This window comes from Urocitellus parryii, chromosome 5, assembly GCF_045843805.1.
Source record: "Urocitellus parryii isolate mUroPar1 chromosome 5, mUroPar1.hap1, whole genome shotgun sequence".
Taxonomy (NCBI): domain Eukaryota; kingdom Metazoa; phylum Chordata; class Mammalia; order Rodentia; family Sciuridae; genus Urocitellus; species Urocitellus parryii.
Genome location: NC_135535.1, coordinates 88,767,051 through 88,793,306, shown reverse-complemented (window position 1 = coordinate 88,793,306; position 26,256 = coordinate 88,767,051). Strand labels below are relative to the sequence as shown.

At 36.2% G+C, this 26,256-nt stretch overlaps 1 protein-coding gene across 1 annotated transcript; it reads right to left on the bottom strand.

The window, feature by feature from the left end:
• Window positions 1-7,777: 7,777 nt before the first annotated feature.
• On the bottom strand, window positions 7,778-24,544 carry LOC113185289 (sulfotransferase 6B1-like). Its single transcript, XM_026392373.1, has 6 exons — window positions 24,400-24,544; window positions 21,653-21,837; window positions 18,345-18,471; window positions 12,484-12,575; window positions 12,137-12,323; window positions 7,778-7,896 (listed from the first exon to the last, which is right to left on the bottom strand). Exons 1-6 carry the CDS (start codon window positions 24,542-24,544, stop codon window positions 7,778-7,780), a joined length of 855 nt encoding a protein of 284 aa, XP_026248158.1.
• Between the last annotated feature and the right edge of the window lie 1,712 nt (window positions 24,545-26,256).

Sequence of the window (26,256 nt, the reverse complement as noted above, 5' to 3'; positions counted from 1 at the left end):
ACACAGGGATGTTTAACCCAATCCATCAAGTCAGAAACTCTGTGGATAGGGCCCAAAGAATTGGTATTAATTCTTTTTCCTTTTGTGATTCTCGTGTGCCGTCAGAATTGGTAACTACAGTTCTTGAGCAATAATTCTCAAATGATATTTAAACAAACATTCTTGCCCTGATATTCTGCAAAACACACTTTGAGAAACTGTCGTAAGTCTAAGAATGCAGGACATAGAAAGGGATGCCAAGGGGGATTTTTTTTTAAGTTAAACTAATATCTTTCTAGGAAAAATTAGTATGGATAGTGTTCTGGATCAGAAGCAGGACAGTCTTGAACTATAAGTTAAGAGACTGAGTGGAAGGGGTCTATCAAGGGACTATCATGTTGAGCTATATAGGATCTCCTCATTTTTGACCCACCTGGAAAGAGGGCCATGTTTTTACAAAAGGTAAGATCTAATTAGCCACATGGTATGCTTCTGCCAGAACAACTGAAATCCACCATATCACTGCCTCCAATTGCAAGCTCTGGGGCTCCTTTCTGGACCCCAACTCTGATTCTCGCACACAAGATGCTGATCCAGAGTTCTGTCATGGCACTTTTCCCATCTTATTGTTACTGTTCACTTCTGGAGAAAAGCTCTAAAAATATGACAGTGTCTGGCTTATTCATCAGTATTTTCAGGATTTTGGTACAGTACCTAGAGTTCATTCTGAAGGACTTCTATCTTTTCTCCATCACCTGCAAAAAGAGGGTCTCTTTCTCCTAAAAGGAAATCCTTCCATGCTTGCTTGGCAGAAAGCCTGGAGTACTAATGGGAGGAGAATGTCAAAGATGGAAGCTGGAGTGAAGATAGGGTGCCACGAGAAGATGACGACACATCTCTGGGCTCTTCCTTCCACCCTTCACTAGCACCCGGCACCCACATTCCTCATTCTTCCTGTTTCTTAGGAGTTGTGTCCCTAAGGGAGGCAATTAAGCTCATGGAAAAGGAGGTGACCTGGATGGACATCAGGGTTTTCTATATATAGTCTCCTATCTTACAGAAATATAACTGGTCAAATTTTCCTTTTTTAAATTTTGCATCTTGCATCTCATTGCAAAAAGCTTTGGCCTAGACAAAACTTGGCAGAGTCAAAACCTATGATTGAGGCCAGGAGCTCACTCAAGCCTACAGATTCCTGTCCAAAACAGTGTAGCTATCAAGTGAGGCCTGACTAGCACACTCACCAGTTGTCCTTCCTGCCACATTTGGCCTTTCACTTGACTGGCATCCTAGAAGAAGCGCCATGACAAGGCCTGTCACTGCAGCCTCATCACCCTTTGAGCCTGAGTTTTATTTGCATTTGGTAGAGGGCTCAAGGGATTCTGAATTAGATTTTATGAGTCTCAGGGGGGAACTTTGCTCCAGTGGCTACAAAGTCTTTTCACTGCAGTTGAAATCAGAAACTGCTCTCACTGAACAGGATGAAGTTGACCTTTATTATATTTACAGAAGAAGAATGAAATGAGAGATTGAATTGTCAGATTAACATGGGTAATATTTTTTGAATATTTATCTGAAGATTTAAAAAATATTTCTGTCTGAAGTGAATGAACTTCTGTATATCATTTTCCAGCACTACCTAGCAAGATTTAGCTGGTCACACTAATTTATTTTAATAAAATATTCTTTGAGCAATTACTCAAAGAGTAATTGCCCTCTTTCCCTAAAAGCTGACTACTCATCAGAAGGATACTCTCTCCTTGCCTGCCTCAGTCTTCCCTCAGTTGTCTTTTTTAAAAAATATTTTTATGTTAGATGTTGATAGACCTTTATTTTATTCATTTATTTATATGCGGTACTGAGGATCAAACCCAGTGCCTCACACATGCTAGGCAAGTGCTCTACCACTGAGCCACAATTCCAGCCCTCAGTGGTCATTTATACAGATCCTGGTGACTAGGAATCTTCACATAATGAAGGTATAATCTAAATAATGCAGAGCATCTAAAGAGCTATAAGTTCTCATCCCTATATGAGTAAATTTGATGTACATTAATATACTACAATACATAGCACATTGAATTGGACAAAGTCATATTTTAGAAATATATATATATACACACACATATATATATATACACACATATATTTATTATACCTATAAATTGGCTCAGAATTGTACTCTTGTTATTAACTACAACCTGAGAATTTCCTTTTCATCACAGAGATAATCATAACAACATCTAGTTAACAGTTGAGGATTAGTAGATCCTCATAACCATATAGTAATTGTGATGAAGATTTTTAAACTACTAAAGATCATATAGCAAACCAAAATATTTTCTCACATTTATTTACACAGATCTGTTTAGTTATAGCTTGAGAGTATATTCTTCATACTTTGGAAGAGTAATAATCCAAACTGTGTTTATCTAAATGGAGCACAGTGTTTGCCTGTAATTAGTTTTCTAATTAGCTACTGTGGGCTAGCTGGATTGCTGACTCCTTGACTTATGTGTCGCATGACTATTCATCCAAAATAGCCATAAGGGTTGTTTCCAACTAACTCCCTGTTGACTCTTATCGGATTCAGTGTAGGTCCTTACCTGTGGATCTAGAAAAAGGGCCAATAATCTTTTTATTAAACTAGAGTAAAAATAAATAATGAGCATTATTTAAATACAACATTATTCCCCCTTGACACTGATTTTCAGTTCCCTGACTTTAGCTGGGAGTTATGAATGTGTGAAAATGTTCCCATTTAATAGTCTTACATGATACAAGAAGAAATTTCTGAGAAAAGAAACACAAATACATATACACTGTGTGAACCTCACAGACCTCTCTATTGGATCTATTTACCCTATAGGTGGTAAACACATGCTCTTATAATTTTTAATTGATCTTTCCTTTTTGTTTGAAGGAGAATTGGTAAGGTGTTTTGTTATACTTAGATTGGATTGAGATAGTTATTATATATAGTAATTGTAAAGTGTTTCTCTCAAAAAGCTGGAAGAAAGAATTTGAATTTTTTTGGTAATTGTTTCTTGTTTTTTTGTTTGTTTGTTTTGCCATGCAGATGTGAAAAATGCTTGAGGAAACAGATGCCTTTAATCTTATAATAATATAAACATGTATAAAAACATCACATGGTACCCTACTAATAGGTACCAATATGATAGATACCAATTAAAAATAAAGTTAATTTTTTACAAAAGAATGGATTTAGAGATGTTGAAAAGCAAGAATTAATGGTGTACTATATGTACTATAATTAGTTTGATCTGGAAAGTGGAAGAAAAGCAAAGAATTAAATACATTCATGCTTACAGGACCAGCAAGCTGAGCCAGTCCATGAGAGACAGGAATGTGTTCATTCATCCTTTAAGTCATTCATTCATTCTTCCATTCAATACACAATTAGTGAAAAATTTCTGTGGTCAATACAATCCTTCAGTCCCTGAAGAAGCATCCTGTAAGTTTACAATAAAATTGGAAAGAAAAGTCTTGCATAGTGTGAAACATTTTAAGCAATAATGGAAGGGAATATATGATTAGGTTAAAAAAAAGAATTGACTAATGCAGACACAAAGTACTAGGAGAATACAAAAATAGGATCCATGTGGGTTGCAGTATTGGAACTGAGTTTTCTAGAAGATGAAGAATTTAAGCTTGCCCATGAACTCAACTCACAACCAACATTTGTTAAACATCTATTATGAGTGCTTTACTGGGCTGGGCCTGGTGGAAGAGACAAAAATAAATAGGGTAATGACTCTAATTAGCAAGAACTTTACAAACCAGAGTGGGAGATGGATGTTTACTTAATCACATGAGGCTGGAATGATTGAGTGGGAAGTAAAATACAAATGAAGAGTCATTGGAGAGTCAATAAAGGGAAATGAAAAAATAATGAGAGCAAGGAGCAGGGATTAACAGAGCAGGCTTTCAGAAAGCTGAAAGATCATGGAGAGAAATACCTTTAAGGTACCAACAAATGCTGGGAAGTAAGAAAGCACTGTCTGATGAAACCCTAGAAAAATCTTTAGGATTTAGCTCTTATTCATTGACTGCAAAAGTAGAGCAGAGAAATGAAGGAAAAAGAGAAAAATAAGTAAGAGAGGGAATCAATAGCAGGATGGTGGGAGGCAGTTTGGATGCAGAAATGCATATTACATTGTTTCGTAAGATCCAAGGAGGTAAGAAAACAAAGGAGTAGGTCAGAGTTCAGGGGAAGAGATCCAGAATTTCCAAAAAAGGGGAAAACCCCAGTGGGCGAGGATTTCAGGGCAATTGGCCTGCCCCAGGCCTCCAGGATTGTAGGCCTTGATTTAGCCACCTGGCCACCTTGACTGGTGTCTGCTTCTTCTCTCTGGGTAATGGTCCAGGAAAAGGGCAAAGTACATGCAGTAGAATTTGAAAGAACTTACCAGAGTTTATTTTTATATTCTCTAAGCCCACAGGAGCAGAAGCACACAGCAGGTTGATGTAAGTTAAAGAGGAAGGCAATCTCACTGGGTGTGTCAGTCTGTTGAGTAGGTATGTGATTACATCTGATATTTATAGCAGGTAATAGAAAAAATAAGTGTTCACTTAAGGATATTTTAGTCGTCTCTTAATAAAAAAAAAAAAAAAAAAAAAAAACCACTGACAGTTTTCAATGTTATATTTGTGGGCACCAAGACACAATTCTTGGGTGTTGTTTCTTAGTAGTATTGAACTCATGGATACAGAATAAGCTTTGACAAGGTAATTTTTCTAAACTTTCTTCCTGGAAACATTAGCCAGGAAAGGGATTTTAAATCTGGTTATTAAAATCCTTTTAGGAAGATGTAAAGGGGAGATGGGGTGGTGGCTCAGTGGCAGAGCACTTGCCTAGCATGTGTGAGGCACTCCGTTCAATCCTCAGCACCACATATAAATAAATAAATAAATAAAGGTACATCAACAACTAAAAAATATTAAAAAAAAAAAAAGAAGAAGAAGAAAACGTAAAGGGAATGGCTAAGGCTAATTTTCATCAGATACAGTTAGGAATAATAAAATGTTTTAAGAGAAGTAAGCCAAGCAATAATCAGCATCTACATTTTTTCTGTAGGCTTTGACTTTCAGGATCAGTCCACCTTGATTTATACCTGAAACTATCTCAGCCATTATCAAAGAAGTCAAGGAGTCCCAGGTCATTCATTATACAGATGCTCATTTCCATATTGTTAATCTAATTTGACACAACCTCCCATATCTCCCAACATTACTGGGGATTGAATCCAGGAGCCCTCTACCATTGAGTTGTAACCTGAAGGGTCTATCTTATTTTGAGATGGTCTCACTAAACTTCCAAGGCTGCCCTTGATCTTGTGATCCTCTTGCCTTCCCTGGGATTAAAGGCCTGCACCATGGCACCATGGCCTGTACCTAGCACCTCCTTACCTTCTTAAACCTCCCTTAGACCCCAAAGAACAACACAGCAGTCCTCAGAAATAACTCCCTAGTATCTAATAGATATTTCAGTCAGCGTGGTCAAAGTAGAATTTTTTATCCACATACCTCCACCTACCCCCCAAATCATTTTGCAATCAAGCTCTCACATCTAAATAAATGCCATTCTCAGATAGTGAACTGATTAGCCAAAAGTCTGGGTTCCTTTTAATCTACTCCTTTCTGTCTCTTCCTGTTAATAGCTTCACTATCTTGATATCCATGATATCCCTAAAATGTCCATTTCCACCATCCCCACTTCTATGATCATAGTCCAAGTCTTCTCTCTCTCACCTACACCATTTGGAATAGCCATTTATCCCTGTCTCTTTGCATGACCATTTAAGTCTAGCAATCAGATGAGTTTTTTTTTCAAAATGCTTGTCAGAATGTCTCCCTCCTCTATGCAAAGCCACTCACCCATCTAGAGTGAAATCTAAACCTGGGTCATGCCTTCAAGTTCAGATAGCACTAGTCCTCATTCACATTGAAGGTTCATACCCCAGCCAAGTGCAGCTCTGCACTTACCGTGAAATGACCTTATTTTATTTTTATAGTATATAGTGGGACCTGGCACATCTCATATGCTTGCTTTTCTAAAAATATTAATTATTATTCTATAACTTTCCCCTCTAGCAAGTAAGCTTTTTGAAAGCAGAGATTCTTTCCACTCCATCATGTGTCCCTATGGTCCACCATGAACCCTGGCACATAGATGATACTCAGAAATCTTTTTAATTGATAAATGAACTAGGAATTAAGATTTGTGGCTACACCTTTAAATACTGATCTTAGGAAATTTCTTATCAAAACTGGATTCTAAATTTACCTTACAGGTCTGAAATACAATCAAATACAGTCTTTCTTCAGTTCTCTTGACTTCAACAATCATTTTCATGAAATGAGAAGGGATATTGTCTCACAGGATTTGGTTCCTCCAACCCTACAGTCATTATTTTCTTTAATTTCCAGCCTCATTAGATCTCTGTGGCTGTCTTATGGCTTTGTCATTCCCTGGCCATCAATATCAGGAGGGATTTCAGCTCCACTATGAAGATGAAGCTAACGACGAAAGATGACCCCTGATTGCTCCTGTCATTCTCTAACCTCATTCATTTGAGGAAGGGAAGTATCTCAGTAAATCTCTAGGAATGCTAAGTTTGGAGGAAAAAAATTGCATGCATGAAGTAAAAAGAAAATAGATTTTATTTGTAACAAATGTGTATACACAAGGTTTAAGAAGATTTAATTTCTTACAAAATAAACTTGACACAAAAGACTCCAACAGATTTGTGACTGATGATTTATGTAAGTTTATAATACACTAAGATACAGAATCAAATGATGGTTAAATTAAGTCAACCCATTCCTTTGAGTTCAAAGCTCAATGTCATACACAATATATACTTTTATTTGCAATTAAGCTGTGAGTTAGATATTTTGACAGATATAAACAACACGACATAATTTATATGTTGTCACGTAGGTGATAAATAATCTTAAAATAAGTTCACTGAAATTCCATTATAATGTCCTCTGGGATAAACCTATAGAATAATACTCATTATAGAATAGAGAGAATTATACAGATTGATGTTAAAAATGATTCAGAATGAAAGCATACATATTCAAAATACTACAAAGAATCATAAAGATTCAAGGAAAATTATACTTTTTAAAACTGGAAAATAAGAAATTTTGTAAACTAACTGAATCAAGATAAAGAAAATACTAAAATACTAAGCCAACATTAATGTGAAAGTGTTATCTGTTCATTCTTTATTTTTCCCAATATATTGGAATGTGGTCATTTGATTATGCTCAGGTATTAGGAGATTCCACCTTAGTAAGATTATGTTTGTCATGATTATGACATTGGAGAATATTTCTACACAGACATCAGAGAATGTCGAAATAAAAGTGTTGGTCATGATTGTCCAAATAGGCAGAAAATAAATTCTTCTCAGACATCTGTTATTTTAGATAATCCCTCTCCTCTTTTGTTGTACATTACTGCAGCTTGTAGAACACCACAGTAATATGCTCTCTCTGAATAGAAGTAATTCCTTGCCTTACTGAATATCCTGGAAATAGGTATATAATTCAGCCATTCAAAAATGTTATACTTCCTTTTACTAATAATTCCTTGCTATCACCGAATATAATAACAGTCTCTCACACAGGACACTTTTGACACATTCATGAAGTATATGTTTCTCACGGAAAGAAATATTGGCTTTCTACATTGGTGAAAAATATTTACACATTCCCCAAGCTCAGCACTGCATAAAATGGAAATTGGTTTCATTTCCCATTTGTACTAAGAGTACTCCTTCAAGCGTCTTGCCAGTTCACTGTGTTTCATTTTCTCTGTGAATAGTTCATCAAATACTCTCTTCTGCTTTGAAGTAAAGTAGTTTATCCAATCACCCACCACTCCTGCAAAAATTGGAAACGTATCAGACAAGAACCAATTTAAATGTATAGTATTCACAAAAGAAATCTGTTAGCTTTATAATAAAATGTGAACATTTGGTATTCCTTGATGATAAGATTATGTGGGATTATTTTTCTTTTGCTTATCTGTTGTTTCTAATTTATTCTGCAAAGGTTGCATATTAATTTGTACAGTTTAAGAAGTTACTTCTTAAAAGGAAAGAAAGATTGAAAATACTTAAACATCATAAGGTTTTACTCTAGCAGGCAAAGAAGTTTCTAATCTAAATGTAATAAAACTAAATCAGACAATGTGGGCATAAGAACATTTAACTTATTTCCCTACCTGGGCACCTAGATAGCAGAAGATGTGTGGGTGGGTGGGTAATTTGTCTCATTTTAAGGAAATCTATTTTACAAAGTGAATAATGGATAATTAGAAATATAAACATCGAGTTCCAATGTAAGATATCTGGAGATACGGTATATACCTCACAATGTCCCTGAGCCTCTCCTGATCATACAAAATACCTTTCTCAGCGTGGCCACAAGAGGGTCCCCTCAAAACTGCCTTTCTCACCTCTCTTATGCCCCCTGTGACACAGCCCAATCCTGAATCTTGCACACCATGGTTTTCTGGCTTCAAGCTGCACCTCTGGGGTCTCCAGGTATTGAAGCCAATGAAATATCATTAAACCCAAGATTTCTAATTGCTTTATACCATGTTTTCTTTCCCATTAGCTTAGGTTAGGGACTGTGATGTATCATTTGTGTGTAATCCTATAGTTCCTGATTCAATGCTGAGCTGTTTCTAGTGAGTGGGTGTTCAATAAACAGCCTGCAGCTTAATCGAATGCCAAATAATGTCACCTACACCTACAGCAAAGCAACATAAAACAACCTAGGAATTTCTGATGTTGTGAATTATTGCCTCAAAAATTGAGTTCAAGAAGGAGCAGAGAGAAATTCTTGTATTGTCAGTAGGGTGGGGGTAGGAGATGGAAAGGAGAGCAGTACCAGAAGGAAGATCTCAATCAGGAAATGACACTGACGACACTGCCTCTAAGACACACCAACTTGGACACAAGGCCAGCTCCATGAGGTCAGTATGCCTGGCCCATGGAAGAGCAATATTATTTTTACCGAACAACCAATATCCTTTGGTCTTTTTCTGGTTTTCCCTTCCAGCCTCAGTGTCAGCTCCTCTGGATCACTATTTTAATCTTCATTTAATATGACTTTTGTTTGCTTGTCTTGTTTCTAATTTCTGATTTGTTCTTTGGACTTCCTTTATTTCTTTTGTTAAGGAAAAAAATTCTAAAAATAATATAGTAATTATATATGTAGGTTAAGAAAATACCTATGAGCAAAGAAGGTTAAAAAAAGTCAAGGAAATACGCTCAGCTAACACGGTATATGCTGACCTGCATTCTCCCAGATGTTTTTCTTTGCAAGCATAGATATTCACGTAAACTGTATTTAAAAATCACAACATCATAACCTGCTTTTATTTCACATGTTATACTTTGATCATCTTTCATGTTAGTATGCATAATCGCACAGTAAAATTATGGTTGCATAGAACAAGACGATCAATCAAAAACTTAAAGGGAAATTGGAAAATGTTTTGAAACAAAAAAACAAAACCACGGCACCAAAAACTTAGATAATACATTAGAAACAAAACAAAGAGGGAAATTAATAATGGCAAACACCTATACTGAAAAAGAAGTATCTCAAATAAACAACCTAACTTTGCACCTCAACCAACTAGAAAAAGAAGGGAAAAAAAAAACAAGCTCAAAGCTAGAACAAGGGGAAAAATAATAAAGATGAAAGCAGAAATAAATGAAATAGAGAAAACCAAAAAAATTAACAAAATTAAGAGTTGGTTTTTTGAAAAGATAAGCAAAACTGATGAACCTTCCATTAAGGAAAAGAAACCTCAAATAAATTTGATTGATTGAATTCAAGTCTTGACTTTACTGTCTTAGTTCCATGACTTTGAAAAGTTATTCAGGTACTTGATGTCTCTATACAAGGGTTAACATGAATATAATCCTCAAGTTTATTGTCAAGTATAAGAAAGATAAACCAAGTAATGTGCTTGGCACATAGTAAGCACTCAATAAATCCTACTTTTGCCTGCATAATTTTCTGTAATTTTCATACGCCATAGTAAATTCCTATATGCATGTAACTAAATTTCTGATTAGTGTCTGTTTCAGTGCTTTCTAGATTTTCATTGTCATGGGCAATACTGCAGCCTGCCTCCTGGCCATACATCTTTCCACACTCCCATAATTCTCCTGGAACTTTGAGTATGTGCAGGTCATTGGACTTGGGATACTGGGATCACTACTTGTCATCTCCATGGCTACCTCGTCATTTCCTAGAACATCACTCTAATTTGGGATATCAAAGTAAAGACAACTGCAAGGACAAATTCTCCTCTGTAAAGTAAAGACTTTCTCTGTGTGCCAAGGAGTCTAAGTCAGTGACTTGAGCAGTTTCCCTGCAGTGAGCATTTCTGAAGGATAGATCCTCAACTCCCACCTCATCCACCCAGTGCAGGAGCCAAGTGCACTACTGCTGGGCCCTCCTTGTGTTTAATTCCTTGTGTACAACAGATCTACCGACAGGCCCTCCTGGTGACAGTATCAGTGAGGAGGTTCCCACTGTTAACCTTCTGTGCTTAGAGCAACACAAGGAAACACTTTTAACACTAAATTTAAATGCTTTATAATTAATGTTGTTAGCTACAGTGATAAGTGAACTGATTTCATACAGGATATTTGCGAGGGTTACTAGCCTGGCAGGTCAGAGAATAATTCCTTTCCCATTACAGTAATATTTCACATGTTTGTAGGATAAGATGTGAGAATATTGATTATTTTGCTAATCAGAATCTCAAAGGGTAGTAATTAAACACTGTTCACCACTAAATATCAGAACTTCCTCATTTCTCACTTTCCTCTTTACCATGATCTGTCTCCTTTTTTTTTTTTTTTTTTTTTGGTTGGTTGGTTGGTTTCCCTTCTCTTTGCTTATTTTGCCTTCCTTATGTGGATCTTTTTCTAAGTTCTGCTGTCTTTCTTTCACCTCTTCTCTCAACCCCTCCTAATATTTTACTTATTCCTGCCTTTCTCTCAAGCCCCACATCCCCTTCCTCCTACCCTCTATTCTCTAACCTCTTAGAAGAGGGGCCCTTAGTTCCCGTACCCCCTTTTCACCTCCCATCTCATCAGATATTCACCTGGTTCCCCCTATATCTGGATAAAAATCACACAGACTTCAAAACAGTTCTATATCCAGATGTACCTGCACTTGCTCCTTACTTAAACCTGAAGAACTAGTGGAGAAGATTTATTTTCTTCTCTTTGTGTTTCCAAGCAGAGGACCATCCTTGATTAACAATCCCAGCTTCTTTCCCTACTCCTTCCTTACTTCTGAAGGATGAGTTGCCTGGTTGGTATCTGGGGAACCATACCATCCACATTCATGAACTCTTTTCACTTAAGAGAGGACTGGTGTGTTTGATCACCACCATGCTCCAGCGCCTTGCCTGGGGAATGGAAAGAATGGCCCTTGATGGGCTGTAACTAAGTGCATATGTTTATATAATTCAGGGTAAATTGTCAGCAAATGCACTAGGCTGCAGACCTGAGGCACATTCTTCAAAGAGCTTTATTATTTCCATCTGTTTAACTCCTATGTCTATCTTTCAGTTGACTCCTGAACAGGCATTGACATCTCAACTCTGGAAATAACACAATTCAACAATCTTATTTAATAAACATTCACCAAAGGGTGACAATGTGCAATATATTACACAAGAAATGGAAAGGTAAAATGGAAGATTAAATATGGAACTGCAGTTGTCCCTTGGTTGTCCCAGGGGGGATTGGTTCTAGGACATCCCCAAAATACCCAAATCCTCACAAGATATCCCTTATATCAAATGGCATAGTGTTTGCATATAACCTATCTATGCACATCCTTCCTTGCACTTTAAATCCTCTCTAGACACACTCAGTACAATGTAAATGCTCTCTAAATAGTTGTTATACCCAGTTGTTAAGGAAATAATGACAAGTCTACACACATGCAGTATAGTTGCAATTTTTTTTTTCAAATATTTTCATCTGCTATAGGCTCAATTCACTGATGAGGAAGATGCACATATGGAGGGTCAACTGTACTTCCAAAGACAGATGAGTTACCACATCTCCTTCTGGCTTACCTTTTCTAAATACCAGGTTCCTCTCAGATGTGAGGGCACAGATGGTATGATTTGGATCATGGCTTTCTTTGACTGTTTTATTTTTCATTTCACTGAAGGATGTTTTCCAAGCAATGTTATTAATTTCACTGTCATTCACATGCATACCAAGGAAAGTAGTTATTTTCTTTAAACTTTTAAAAAAATCCTGAGCAATAAGCAAAATTTAAAAACAAATTAAGTATAAGTCTTGTCAAAACACAAAATTCATTCCCTTAAACCTAAAAAGCAGAATTCAATTGATTGACTTCTTGTTTTAACTTAATTTGATTTAAATTTTGATTACTGAAACATTAGGGAAGACTTACTTTCTTCATTTCTTCATAGAATATAATTAGAACATTATCATTTTTGTGCTCTTCCCAGCTTAAAACATGATCAAACCAGGATCCATACACAACTGGAAAAAAAGTGAATTGTTGTGGTATTATTAAAAATTATGTCTTTGTATTCATGGGGTTTTCCCTTAGGAAGCAGTAAAAGTGAGGCATGTACTTATCAGACTCTGGAGTAAGACTTTTCCTTAGAAGAGCTTGATTTCACTATTATTTTGACAAATATAATGCTATGATATGATGCTGGATGGCCACATCTTTTAATAAGTCTTTGGTGCTTTTTTTCCTTATTTCTAGAAAACATTTTTTTTTTTTTTTTTTTTTTTTTTTTACCATCAGGGAAAGAAGGAGCAGAAATACAGATACACATTTTCTCAAGATAGTTTTTTGATCACCATTTTGGTTCTTGGGAGAAATATAGAAACAATGAGAATTTATTCCTATAAAGTGACATGTTTTCATAATTATAGGTTTTTCCAAAAATATTTACAAACTTCTTTTTAAAAAATTCTTATGATTATGTTTTTATGTATCAGTTAAAATTAATTTGAACAAAAAAAATAAAATTAACTTTAAAAAAGATTCTATTCACATGTTAGTTCAAGACTGAAAAATCAGCCTTGGAGATTTATGATCTCTTTGTTGTTGTTATTAACTAACAGCCTTGGAAAAAAAACTCCAAGGGTTTAAATGCAAAATATTATGATGCATAATAACCTTTTTGACAATGGTGATTAAAAATAAAATTTATTTATTTCATTTCATGAAGCCAACTAGTTTGAAGCACAATGTATAAAACATAGTAATTTAAAATACTGCATATACATTCTTCCATGTATCCTTACCAATCAATATTCAAATTCTGGCTAATACCATAAGTATAAAAGAGCTGCTCTACTGCTTTCCTGAAGATCTGCTGACTTTTGATTCATTGAATAAACATTTATTAAGCCATTAGTGTCTGCCAGACATTTGCTAGACGTTTTGAACATTAAAGCTTTGAATAAATTGAAGTATAATTAACTCCAAACTAAGTGCAATTTTTCATGGCTTCAGCTTTTGAGGAAACAAAGAGCAGAAAATAACCATGTGTATTTTTAAAACAAGAATTTCCAGGACTACCGTGATGTAATCAAAGAGTCAGCCTGCTACCCCCGGGGACCCACAGGGTTTACAGTAAGCTCCTCAGAGAGCTTCCTGGACACACCTTTTACTTATCAGCAGTCTCTAGCAGTTTCAGTGACTTGCGAAACACCTCTTACTAAATTACCCAAAGTACCACTTCATTGATAAGGGATACGTCTTCTAAGAATGGTCATTCTTTTCCCAGAAGCAAACACCTAGTAGGAAGAAGACTGATTTTCTGTTATGCAAATTTAGGAAGTTAACTACTGTAGTCACTGGTGCCTTAGACCACATCATGGACACAACCTGCCCTGCCAGTTCCCACACCCACATCCTCCAGGTGACATCATGCCTGGAGTTGTTGATGTCCAGGGACTCCTTTATACTACAGGACAGGGAAGCTGAGCTTCAGCAGCTAGGAGGCTGGGCAAAGACAGACCCAGAGTTTTACTCACCATTAGGTGTAATTGACTTTGCTCACTATGGTTTTTCATAGAAAATGTATTGCAACATGCCTCAGAATACATTTAAGAGTAGATGTTGCAGCATAGCTTGATCACAATTTGAAAGCCAGCTGTTTCATTGTTGACCAATTAATTTACACCCCACCATGTTCCAAAAGGACTTTAGTCAGATAAAATTGAAAAAAGTTGGCAGCCTGCTCCTTCTTCACCAATACAGGAAAGTGTGTTAGTACTATATCTGAAAAATGTTTTTGATAGGCTAAAAACCTTAAAGTTTGGATTAATTTTTTAAATCAGAATTGTTTAATTATCCAGGTCATTAATGGATCTTAGCTCTAAAAAAAAAAAAAAATCAGCTTTCAAAATAGAGGTTTGAAATCTTTCTTTTATGGAAAACTCTTTTTTCCATGTCCTGCATTTAATTTCAGAATTATCCTACTACCTCCTGGCTTTAATATTTGCCTGCAGGGCCTGCCCTTTGCTATCTAAAATTCTTTTACCAAATGTCCCTGAGAAGACAAGTTTATTCTAATTCAACCCATGTGTCTTAGGGTCTGGGGAGTGAGCCATTTGGCCTCCTAGAAAATTCCAGAATTCCTCCTTCCTATTAAATCCATGCTTCTTTGAGACTCATTTCAATAAATCATTCTTTCCCTCCTTATCTCAATCATAAATCAACCTGTTCTCTCTCCTAAAGTCACTGAAGGCTCTTCCTAACAGGTCACAGTCTCTGGGTCCTCTCAGTTCTTGCCATCTGCTCGAGTGACTAAATGGACAGTTCCTCCCGAGCCCTACTCTGAATATTTTATCCCTTTCTGTCTTCACTCTCTTCCTCTGTTTTCTTGCCTATCTCTTCAGTTTCCTTGTTGCCTTATTGCTTATTTAGAACAATTAGGAAAAAAAAAAAAAACACCCAGAATTGAATCAAAACACTTCAACTTCTTTCTTCTCTCCCATTTTTGCTGAGAGCTGCTGGAGAAATGCATACAAGTCAGTATTTGCATCACTGCAAGTTCCTGTTTCCAACCTTAGGGCTCCAAGGCTCCCTAAGCAAGCCACTTGTCCTACGTTAACATTCCCTTCTTCCCAGCAGCCTTTTCGATCCTGCCACACTTTCTGCAAACCTTGTGCCTCTACTCCATTTATAATGAATGTCTTAGTTTCTAGTTTCTAGGAAGTTCTCATAAGATGAAGTATTTGTGAAGAAAAACAAAACTCTCTGGGACGAAGTGGCCTAGGAAACAGAGTATCTATATAAGACCGGAGAGAAGGCTGTGAGGAGAAAAAAAGAGCTGAATGCTAAGGCATTAATTTTATTGAGATTATTAATCTGCTATGGTTTTACCAGAACACAATTTCTAGTTATTGTTTAACTTGAAAAGCTAAAATGTATTTATATGCTATCTGAAAGGCATATTAGATGATTAGATACATGTCTAATATGTCTCTTTAATATAGCATTATATAACTAAAATCCATGTCTATATTTAGGGATAGATACAGGATATCATAACTCCTTAGTTATAAAATAACCTCTTTAGATAAATCCTTACTTAACAACAGCTCTGCCTTAATGTGAAACTTACTTTCATTCTTTCTTCATCATAATCTTTTTTTTTTTTTTTTTTTTTTTTGGTACCAGAGATTGAACCCAGCAGCGCTTAATCAGAGCCCAGAACCACATCCCCAGCCTTTATATTTTTAATTTTAAGACAAGGCCTCACTAAGTTGCTTAAGGTCTCACTAAGTTTCTGAGTCTGGCTTTGAGTTTGTTATCCTCCTGCCTCAGCATCCCGAGCCCCAGGGATTGCAGGGATTGCAGGGATTGCAGCCCCAGGCCCGGCAATGTGAAACTCTTTAAACACCTTCTGAAAGAATGCACGAGTAGATTTCTACAGCACATTTCACACATTATTTAAATTTGAACCTCTAAATAATCTTACAAAATGGATCATTTGATTAGCCTTCTTTTTATATTAAAGTATAGACCTCAGAAAAGTTATGCTACTAATCCAAAGCCACACAGGAAATATAGTCAGAACTTGATGCCAGATCTTCTGCCTCTGTCACCTATTCTTCCTACTACACCATAGTAAGAGAAATAATCTTCCCTTCAAAGAGTTTCTAAAGAACATCCCTGAAAAAAAAATAGTCTCATACATATAATACACATGCACATGAACACAAACAACCATGACTTACAAATAGTAAAAACAGAAGCTACTTGTACCCAACCCAATAGATTTTTTAAAAAAAACAACTTCTGTTCTTCTGTTGGTGAGAGGGTTTGCCTAGGCTGAATCACTCAGTTGTAGAATGTTTATAGATAAAATCCCTTTACAACTAAAAATCTGTTCATTCACCCAAGAAGGTGCCAGAGAATCATCTGGAATACTTTTTCCAACTATACTCTGTCCCTCCTGGATACTCCAGGGCTCCACTAGGGCCAGATAGCCTCACTGTACTCTGGTCTGGGCTGGCATGTTTGTGGTTACATGGATAGAAAAATAACTTCTAGAATAGGAATAGTGCTAGAAGTCCTCACCAGATCACACCTAAAGTATACTTGCTTTCTGGAAACTGCATAATGGTAGAGTGGCCAAATTAGAGCTGATGCAGTGGAAATGATTGGGAACCCCAGTATGTGAGAATGGCAGACAAAAACAGCATTTCTTGTCTCGAGGAAAAGCAGACTCCAAGTCTGTTCTGGGAAAAAAAAAAAAGTCATGTATTTAAACTCTGCTTATTCCAAAAATGGAATTGAGGTGAAGTGAGGCATGCCAACTATCTTCAAATATTTAGAAGGCTATCATGTACAAGAGGAATTTATGATCAGGGGTAGTTTTTTTCTCTCCTGAACAAATGACACAATGGTTAAGGGTAAAGATTTTGGAGCAAATGCCTGAAATTAACCCAGGCTTTGCTCCTTATTAGTTATGCATCTGTGAACAAATTGCTTGGCTTCTCAAGGTTTGCTTTCTCTTCAGTTGTAAAATGAGGATAATAACAGCTACCTCGTAGGGTGTCTGGTGTGAATGAAATGAGAGAATGTTTGCATAGCACTTACCTAAGTGTATCACATGGTAAGCACAAGTAAATGGTAAGAAAAAAAAAAAAAAAAAAAAAGAAAACATCTGAGAAGTGCCAAGAGGAAATGCAGAGTGTTAGGGGGTTGGCGAACCTGTTGCCAGGGTTAAGATGTTTAAGCTTAACTTATACAATTCTTGTGGATGTCATAGGGTGATTCAAAATCAGGTGGGTATTTGGACCAGATAAGTACCTGTCATTCCTGCAACATGATTCCATTAAATGTGTGCCATTAGCTAAGCAGGAAAAGCAGATCAGAAAGAGGAAATACTGTGAGCAGAACATATTCTTCCATACGCTATGGAGTGAAACAAAGAAAAAAAGTACTATGTGGAGCCAGGGATTAAGGCTACAATTACCTAGTCCTCTCTGAAACTAAAGGCTGAAAAATTTCCTAGGGAAATTAGCTATTAAAAAAGACCTACCCTACCTCCAGGAAGAGAGAGGGCTCTCTGAAGACTCACCCTCTCTAACTCACGTCTCTTAAAAGTCTACAGTGCCTTGGCCTATTATTTTGGCTTAACATGTGTTTGGGAATTCAGAATAGCTGTTCGTTCTTTTGTTTGTTTTTTAAGTGCTTCAGACACCACTAAGTCCAGGGGAGAGGAATAAATTCAAAGGTCTTGTGGTGGCAGAACCAATGTGCACCGTGCAGCTCAATCATGTTTCATGGTGGTGTTTTTCAAGATAAATGGCTGTTAGTTTTCATGAAATCAGTTCTCTCACAATTTGTTTATTGGTTTATTTGGGGAAATTATGAGCATACTTTTTGTTGTTTCATGTTTATTCCCCCCTAGGCAGGTATATATAAGGTATTTCAGGCTTCTTATCTTCATAATTATTTCACCAAAAAAAGAGAAAGACTATTGGTATATGGGGTGGGTTGGGGGTGTTGGTTATATAGAATTAATCTGTTTAGAAAACACTCAAATCAGCTCAGTAAATAATCACCAATATATTACTCCCTTAGGAGATAAGAGAGACTGTAGAGAAGTAAAGTAAGTAAGAATTTGTTTAGAAGAAATGAAAAAATTATCTTTTCAGCACAGTTCTGAAAATAGGCAGTTAGGATCCATTTAAACTCTTGGAAAAATGCTTTCATTTTCAGTGAGAAAGTTCACTGTATGTTATGAATATTAAAATCATTGTTATATTTACCATCTCCTCTGAGGAACAGCTCCAGAAATGCAGCCCATGTTTCAATGTAAGGGAGATTGGGGTTATCTCTGTAGTAGTGGAAGAGTGAGACGGCTGTATCTTTTGGATTTCTAATGATGTAGATAACCTGTTTAAAAAACCAATTTATTCTTAAATAACCCAGTACAAACTATTTGCTGAAAGTAAACAGCAACTAAACTTACCTGTGCAAATCCTGATTATTATTATTATTATTATTATTATTATTTTTGGAGGGGGATAGCTTTTGCTAATGATTAAATACTGTCTTAGGCTAATATCTCTCAAAACTTAATGTGCAGAGGAGTCATTAGAGGATCTTGTTAAAATGCAGATTTTGATTCAGGAGGTCAAGGAGGAGGCCTGGTATATTGTACTTTTAACAAGCTCCCAGCTGATGTTGATACTGCCAGTCTACCAACCACACTTTCTACATTTATGTGCTAAATTTGGTCCTATCTTTTGGGGGAAGACATGGGAAAATATAAACTTATTCATTTGTGAGACAAAATTACCTTTTAGTTATCCACATAATATAAAATTGATTTCCAGATACTCATATTTCTTATAAATTGTCTGTTATTATTGAAAGAAAAAAATACTGTTTTAGAATTTTTTTTTCTATGGTTTAATCCCCCCAAGAGTAGGGAATCTTGAGGGAGCCTCCCAATTTCCATGAACACTGCAAATGCAGTTTAATTCAATTCAATAAATATTTATTTAGTACCTATTGTGTACCAAGTAATGTGAGATTTCCTCAGTCCAAAGAATATAATGAGCCAGGTATGGTGGCATATGCCTGTATAATCCCAGAGGCTTGGGAGGCTAAGGTAGGATTGCAAGTTCAAGGTCAGCCTCAGCAATTTAGTAAGACCCTAAGCAACTTACTGAGACTCTGTCTGAAAATAAAAAACAAACAGGGCTGGGGATGTAGCTCAGTGGTAAAGCACCTCTGGGTTAAATCTCCAGAACCAAAAAGAAAAAAAAAAAAAGAAGAAGAAAGAAAGAAATCCAAAGAATATAACAATAAACAAGACAGAAAGGATTCTAGCTCTCTCAAAACTTACAGTCAGGAGTGGGAAGTCTATAATTACATACACTTGACAATACAATGTTGTAAGAGTTATAACAAGGTGTGTAGAGTACCTACGACTATATAAGAGGCCTCAAGACACCAGGATAGGAAGCTGGATTTAATAGGTGCATTTTCAATCATAGTCAATATTGCATGATGAGTTGAGGGTACAAGATGTTCCACTTACTTTTAAAATGACAATCAGGGTAGACACATTTTGCTCAGATTAAAAGAGTTAGCTGAGTCATTATGCATACGTAACTATCCTGTTCAACCTAACTATCCTGTTCATAGTCCAGGTATTGTGGGTCCACATGAACAGTGTCTGTTCTTCTTTAATTGAGGGGATGTATAAAGGTCGCTGTGTACAGGAATGAAGAGTCACCTTTACCCCCACCCCACCCAGTATTCTCTCTACATCCCAAGAAATGCTTTCAGAGTAACCTAACACATTAGGCCTGTCTGACTTCTCCTGAGCAGATTCATAGAACCCTAAGGCTCACAGAACAGTTATAAAAAACCCACTGCCTTAACAAAAAGGGATAAAGTGTCAGAATTTAAGCCTGAGTCATTCAGTTGGACATATTCATTTTAGTAAAAGCAAACGTTTTTAGGGTTTCTGGAGAACGCCCAAAGTTATACGTCTGCACTATCTATTGGGAAAGACAATGCAACCCATTTATTAGTACATATTTTGTCAGAGAATGTAGTCTAGAGGCATTAGAATTACTGGAGGAGGTTAGGGGAGATAAAGGGAAGGCAGAATAGTACTCTGGAGGGGAATCAAATATGAAACAAAACAACATAAAATGAGCTAGAAAACATAACTTTTATGCGAAAGAGTTTAGAAACATAAAAAGGGAGAAATAAGGATCAAGGAGAAAATAGAGAAGGCAACTAGGAGTCAGGGGAAATACGGGAGGGAGGAATCTACTGTCCCAGGACCCTGCTGGGGCAAGGAGGCTTCTCCAACTCCAAGCCCTCAGGAGCTGAACCTCACTAACAGTTGTGGGAAACCTCTCATGAGTCCAGGGAAGAGGAGGCTGAGCTCCCAATAAGGGTCACACTGAAAGGGCTGCACCTCAAGGCTTTAGTGTGGTGGTTAAGAAGCACCCAAAGTTGGGCTGGGGCGCTGGCTCAGTGGTAGAGCGCTCGCCTAGCACAGTCAAGGCCCTGGGTTCGATCCTCAGCACTACATAAAAATAAATAAATAAAGATATTGAGTCCAACTCCATAAAAATAAATAAATAAAGATATTGAGTCCAACTACAACTAATGTGTGTGTATATGTGTACATATATACATATATATGCATGTATATATATGAAGTGTCCAAAGCTATCTGAGGTTCAGTGTCCTTGCTTATGAAGGGTCTGTGACCTTCACTTGTCCTTCTTGTGATGTACACAAAACATATAGCTTCCTATCTGGTAGCCATTTGTTACCACATCACCCTGAGTTAAAGTTAGTGAGTTTAATCTGAATCCTTTTCTCTTCGAATCTCTCTGTCTCTCTCCTTTCCCTCCTCTCTGTCTCTATCTTTGCTTTTCTTTCTGTCTCACTCTTTCTATTTTCAGTCTGTTTCATCAGGAGAAAGAAGAATATTTGAAAAGCATTGCCTTTCTCCCTTTCTCTCCCTTTGTCTTAGCAAGAGTCTCTTTGGAAGGTCTGGTTGAGTGAAATGGAATCAAGTTAATTCACTTTCTCCTGTTCTGACAGATTGGGGAGGGAGGGTCAGTCAAGGCAAAGCTTTATGACATTTGCCCCTGGTTGACTGTGCTTCCTTTAATTTGTGCACAGAGGTGTTGTGGTCATGGAATTACAGTCGGGGAAGACCTGCTCTAATGCATATACATTTGACTGGTAGGCTGCTTTTGTTTTTATGTTTAGAATATGACTGACATTGTTTGAAAAGCTTTCGTTTCTGGAAATGTGTTATAGCTGTTACGTGGGTCTTGTCTTTGCTTTTCAAACATTCTTCTTTTTTCTGATCAAAACAGACTTTTAAAATGTTCCTTACACATACATCAATCCTAACATCATATTACATTAGGCGTTTTTTCCTTTCCTATATAACACTTTGCAAAAATAATAGATAAAATAATTAAAATATAAGCAATATTGACTGTGCCACTTCTGGGCCATATGACAAAGTAGGAATCCAAACCCAGCTTTGTGAGACTCCCAAGCCCCAACTACTAACCACAGAACTTACCTTGCATTGCTTTTGTTTAATATCCACCGGCAGCATGTCATAGCTCAAATGGGTAGGAATGACTCTTCTCTTAGAATACGTTTTTAGCTCGTCAAATTTAGAAATGTCTCCCAATTCAATAGGAGTTGTTATAGTTATTTTTGCATTGGGAATGTTCTCAATGACTTCTGCAACCCAGTGAGTGCCTTTACACAGAGATAAAATGAAATCCAATTTTAATTAAATATCACTCTTGATGAAATGAATAAAGAAAATTAGGATGTGATAAAAGCAATGAAAGCATTAATTTTATTATAATAGTCACATTACACACCCATAAAACCTGTGGAAACACTGAAGACGCTAATTCATTTCACAAGTAGATTCACATTTTAAAGAGTGAAAGGGTTTGAAGACTGTACTTGTTGCTTCCTTGGCTAAAATGCTCTTCTGTTACCAATCACTCCTGAAACTTTCAATTCACAAAGTCATGCACATCTTTCCACACATAATTCCCACTCATCCTGTGAGCTCATGCAGCTTTGTCCTCTATAAACTACCTCTGAGTCCCCACTCGCTGGCACAGTTGCTCATCCCTTCCTGGCTCCCACGCTGTATTCAGCTCCTACCTCTGTCAGAGCACAACCACAGCATAGTTGCCATTGCTCATGTTCATGTTTACTTCTCCATTTCCTCCTTGCAGATAGCCACGAACCTTCATTTTATGTACAGATTACACAATATTTGTGCAATCAACAAGGCATTTGAACAATGAATGTATGCTGTATTCAAACATCATAGAGATACAAGCTATCATGGAATCCAGAAAGAATACAACATCAGCCGTTTTATTGTTGTTGTTGCTGCTGTTGTTTTATTTTTTCCTGGTGCTGAGAATTGAACCCAGGGCCTTGCATATACTAGCCAAGTGCTCTCCTACCAAGCTGTCCAGCCCAAGAAAACAACTTGACATTGACATAAAGCAAATGGTGGATGCACTCTATAGACAACAGTAAATTGGAGCAGAGAAATAGAAATCTGCAGTGGGGTGGGGTGGGGTTTGCTAACTTGAAAGCAATGTCCATAAAGAGTTTAAGTCGAGCCTCAACTTCATTTATCTCACTTTAATTTTCATGAGATACAGTATTTACAAGGTTACAGTTGAAAAGAGTTTAAATAGTACCTTCATTTGCATTGTTTTAATATTGACTATTTTAATTTGTAATAAGTCTTAAATATTTATAATTATAGTATTCATACAAATGTGACTTAAATTGTATGGCTATTTGGACTATTTTAACAAAACATATTGATTTGTTTTGATGAAAGAGAGGGAATATAAATGACTCTGTGCTACCAGACAGACCTTTTGGCAGCTGATGCCTTAGATGGCAGGGGATGTCACCATGTAGGCTCCACTATGTCCAGTGGAAGTCAATATATGTTTGCTTATGGTGTAAGTTAGCCACTTACTGTGAGAACATTTAGGCCCATCTTGTTTGTTTGGTGAGGTACTGGGGATTGAACCCAAGGGTGCTCGTCCACTGAGCTATATCCCCAAATCTTTGTTTGTCTGTTTTGGCTTTGGCTTTAGTTTAGTGTTTTTTTTTTTTTTTTTGGTATTACAAAAATGAACTTGTCCTTTTGCCTCAGCATCCAGTGTCACTGGGATTATAGGTGTGCATGTCCAGTTCCAAGAACACTTAAAATATCATAGATTACTTTCTAAACTAATATATCAACTTAAGACAATTTGCATATATTCACAGAGCAACCTATTATATTCCAACTTTACTCTGACATATTCTGGAGTCAATCATTTAATAATTTCTTTCCAGCAATGTTTTCCAAAATAAAATGCTAACACTGGGAAGATCAGTAAAGTAAAGGGACCAAAGGACGGGAGGCAGGGAGAGAGTGGGGAAATGGTAAAGAATGATATTGTTAAATTATATTGTTATACTGTGTGCACGTATGAATATGTAACAACAAATCCCATCAGTATGTGTAACTATAATGCACCAATTAAAAAATGTGGAAAAAGAACAGAATGATCACCCTAGAATATCTGGTCTTATGTGAACTCTACATCTTCTGATAAGGAGGACCTCTTGGCCTCAGATGGTGACTCTTCTGCAGTCACAACTCAAGGGGAGCTCAGCTTTTAGTTGCTGAACTAGTGCTACCAGGTATATGCCATCTCTATATGGTCACTAGTCTGGAAATAGCAACAGGCAGTGGGATGTTATATACCTTTGCAAGCTGTCAAAGCAAAAACAATATAACTCATTTTGAGAATTTGCAGAATGATATTATTCATAATAACCATCCCTTCATGGATCTACAACTCCATGTGGGAATAAACTTTGAAGTGAAATCTTTTTAATGTTACAAATATTGATGGCTCTTACTAGTTTAGAAGAAAAACAGTTATTTATAAAGCAATCATTAAGTGTAAATTGAACAAGTATCATTTAATTATTGCTATGCGTGAGTCAAATTATGATCAGAACTTTATAATGTTATAGATCTTATGCTTACTATAAATTTCAGCATATGTCCTCATGAATAAAATAGAAACAAGCATTTGTAAAGCTTTACTTTTTCCAACTGAATCTTTTGCAAAGCACATTTTAAAAATCTCTAATGTCAAAATTTTTTCATTAAAATAAGCAGTGGAAAAATTCCAAAAAATAAATGCTGAGCAAAAATGATTATTTTATTTATTATTGCATTCCTACATTAAAAATGCATTGAAATAAACTCACCAGATTTGGGGTAGGAAACCAGAAACACATCATCTTCTCTTGCATCAAAAGAATCCAAGGAATCAAGAAGTTCTCTTGAAGATGCAGTGGAAAAGAGGATCCCCTTGAATTTATGAAGAACACTCAATTGACCCGGGGATAACATCTTTCATCAAATCTATCAAAAATTATTTACTAAACACTAACTCAACACAAGACACAGAACAAATGTGGTCCGTGATCTTACTCCTAGCTGAGTGGGAATGTAATCTTAGAATTACTAAGTTGACATTCCAAACACACACACACACACACACATATATATATATATATATATATATATATATATATATATATACCTTTTACAATTCTTCTCAAGACTAATTTTTAAACCATAACAGAGTTAAAGTCTGTTGTAAAAATTTTGTTATCTGAATTTTTCTGATAACACATGTTACAAAATGTTTCCTCCTACTTGACTCAGGATAGTTTGCGTACAAAGCTACCAAGCTATCAGAATGCAATCATTCTAGTAAGATACTGCAGTCAATCGAATCCTTTGGCCTGAACAGGAAAAGGCTTTTAGTGGCTATAATGGATTATGTCATACACAAATGATTATAAAAAACTAGATTTAGATTTCTACTTATTAACATAGTAGAGGAAGTAGTTACTATTGTTTTTGTTTTTGTTTTTTTAATTTGAAAATGCTAGGAATTGAACCTAGAGACTTGTACATGGTACACATTTACTCTACCACTGAGATAGGCCCCCAGCTCTCATATGGCATTTTAAGAAAAGAGAAATAAAGTGAGAAAAGAGAAATATAAATTTTTATAGGAATTAAAAGATATAGCTGTGAATTTGGACAAAACAGAGTTATAAAGGAGTCAATATTGGAATAAGGCCATCCATGCCAGAAAGAGATATCTTGAGGTTTTATGAAAACAGGAAGTTATAAGTTGAATTAAATAAACTCTTGTCTGACTCATTCCTAGTTTTTGTCAGTAACATTGCAATCCACAGTTGGATTTATGCTTGTCTAACCATTGAAATATACACCAACAACAACAATAACAACAACAACAACAAAATGTTAGTTGAGCACCAAAAAATAAAGCAAAACAAAATAGGTCTACTGTGGAGAAATAACAAAAGAAGAAAAATATCTATGACAATAACAGAAATGATCACATACATAGAAAATCTCAAAGAATCTACAGACGGTAAGAATAAATATATGAATTGAGCATGGCTGCTGGATTGTTAGGTCACCACATGAAAATGGAGTGTATTCTGATATTTTAACAAAAAAAACAATTTAAAATAAAATCTAGGGCTGGGGATGTGGCTCAAGCGGTAGCGCGCTCTCCTGGCATGCGTGCGGCCCGGGTTCGATCCTCAGCACCACATACAAACAAAGATGTTGTGTCTGCCGAGAACTGAAAAATAAATATTAAAAAAAATTCTCTCTCTCCCCCATCTCTCTCTCTCTCTCTCTCTCACTCAATCTCTCTCTTTAAAAATAAATAAATAAATAAAATTTTAAAAGTCTAAATTAATACTATTTGCAATAAGGAAAAAAATCAATTCTCTTAGAAACAAGTCCAATAATAGATGTGCAAGACACTGAAAACTGCAAAGTATTACAGAGACTAGTTTAAAAAGACCTAAACAGGGCTGGGGCTGGGGCTGATCAGTAACTCACTTGCCTGGCATGTGTGAGGCACTGGGTTTGATTCTCGGCACCACATATAAATAAATAAAATAAAGATCTATCAACAACTAAAAAAATATTTAAAAAAACCTAAATAAATGTAGACATATACCACATCCATGGACTAGATGACTTAATTTTATTAAATGACCTAATTTTAT

What these genes read in the sequence shown, in the direction of transcription:
- LOC113185289 (XM_026392373.1), bottom strand. Translation starts at nt 24,544, where the DNA reads ATGTTATCCCCGGGTCAATTGAGTGTTCTTCATAAATTCAAGGGGATC. An exon ending in TCTATGAAGAAATGAAGAAA is followed by an intron (nt 12,324 to 12,483) that starts GTAAGTCTTCCC and finishes CTTATTGCTCAG; the next exon opens with GATTTTTTTAAAAGTTTAAA. An exon ending in GAACCTGGTATTTAGAAAAG is followed by an intron (nt 7,897 to 12,136) that starts GTAAGCCAGAAG and finishes CAATTTTTGCAG; the next exon opens with GAGTGGTGGGTGATTGGATA.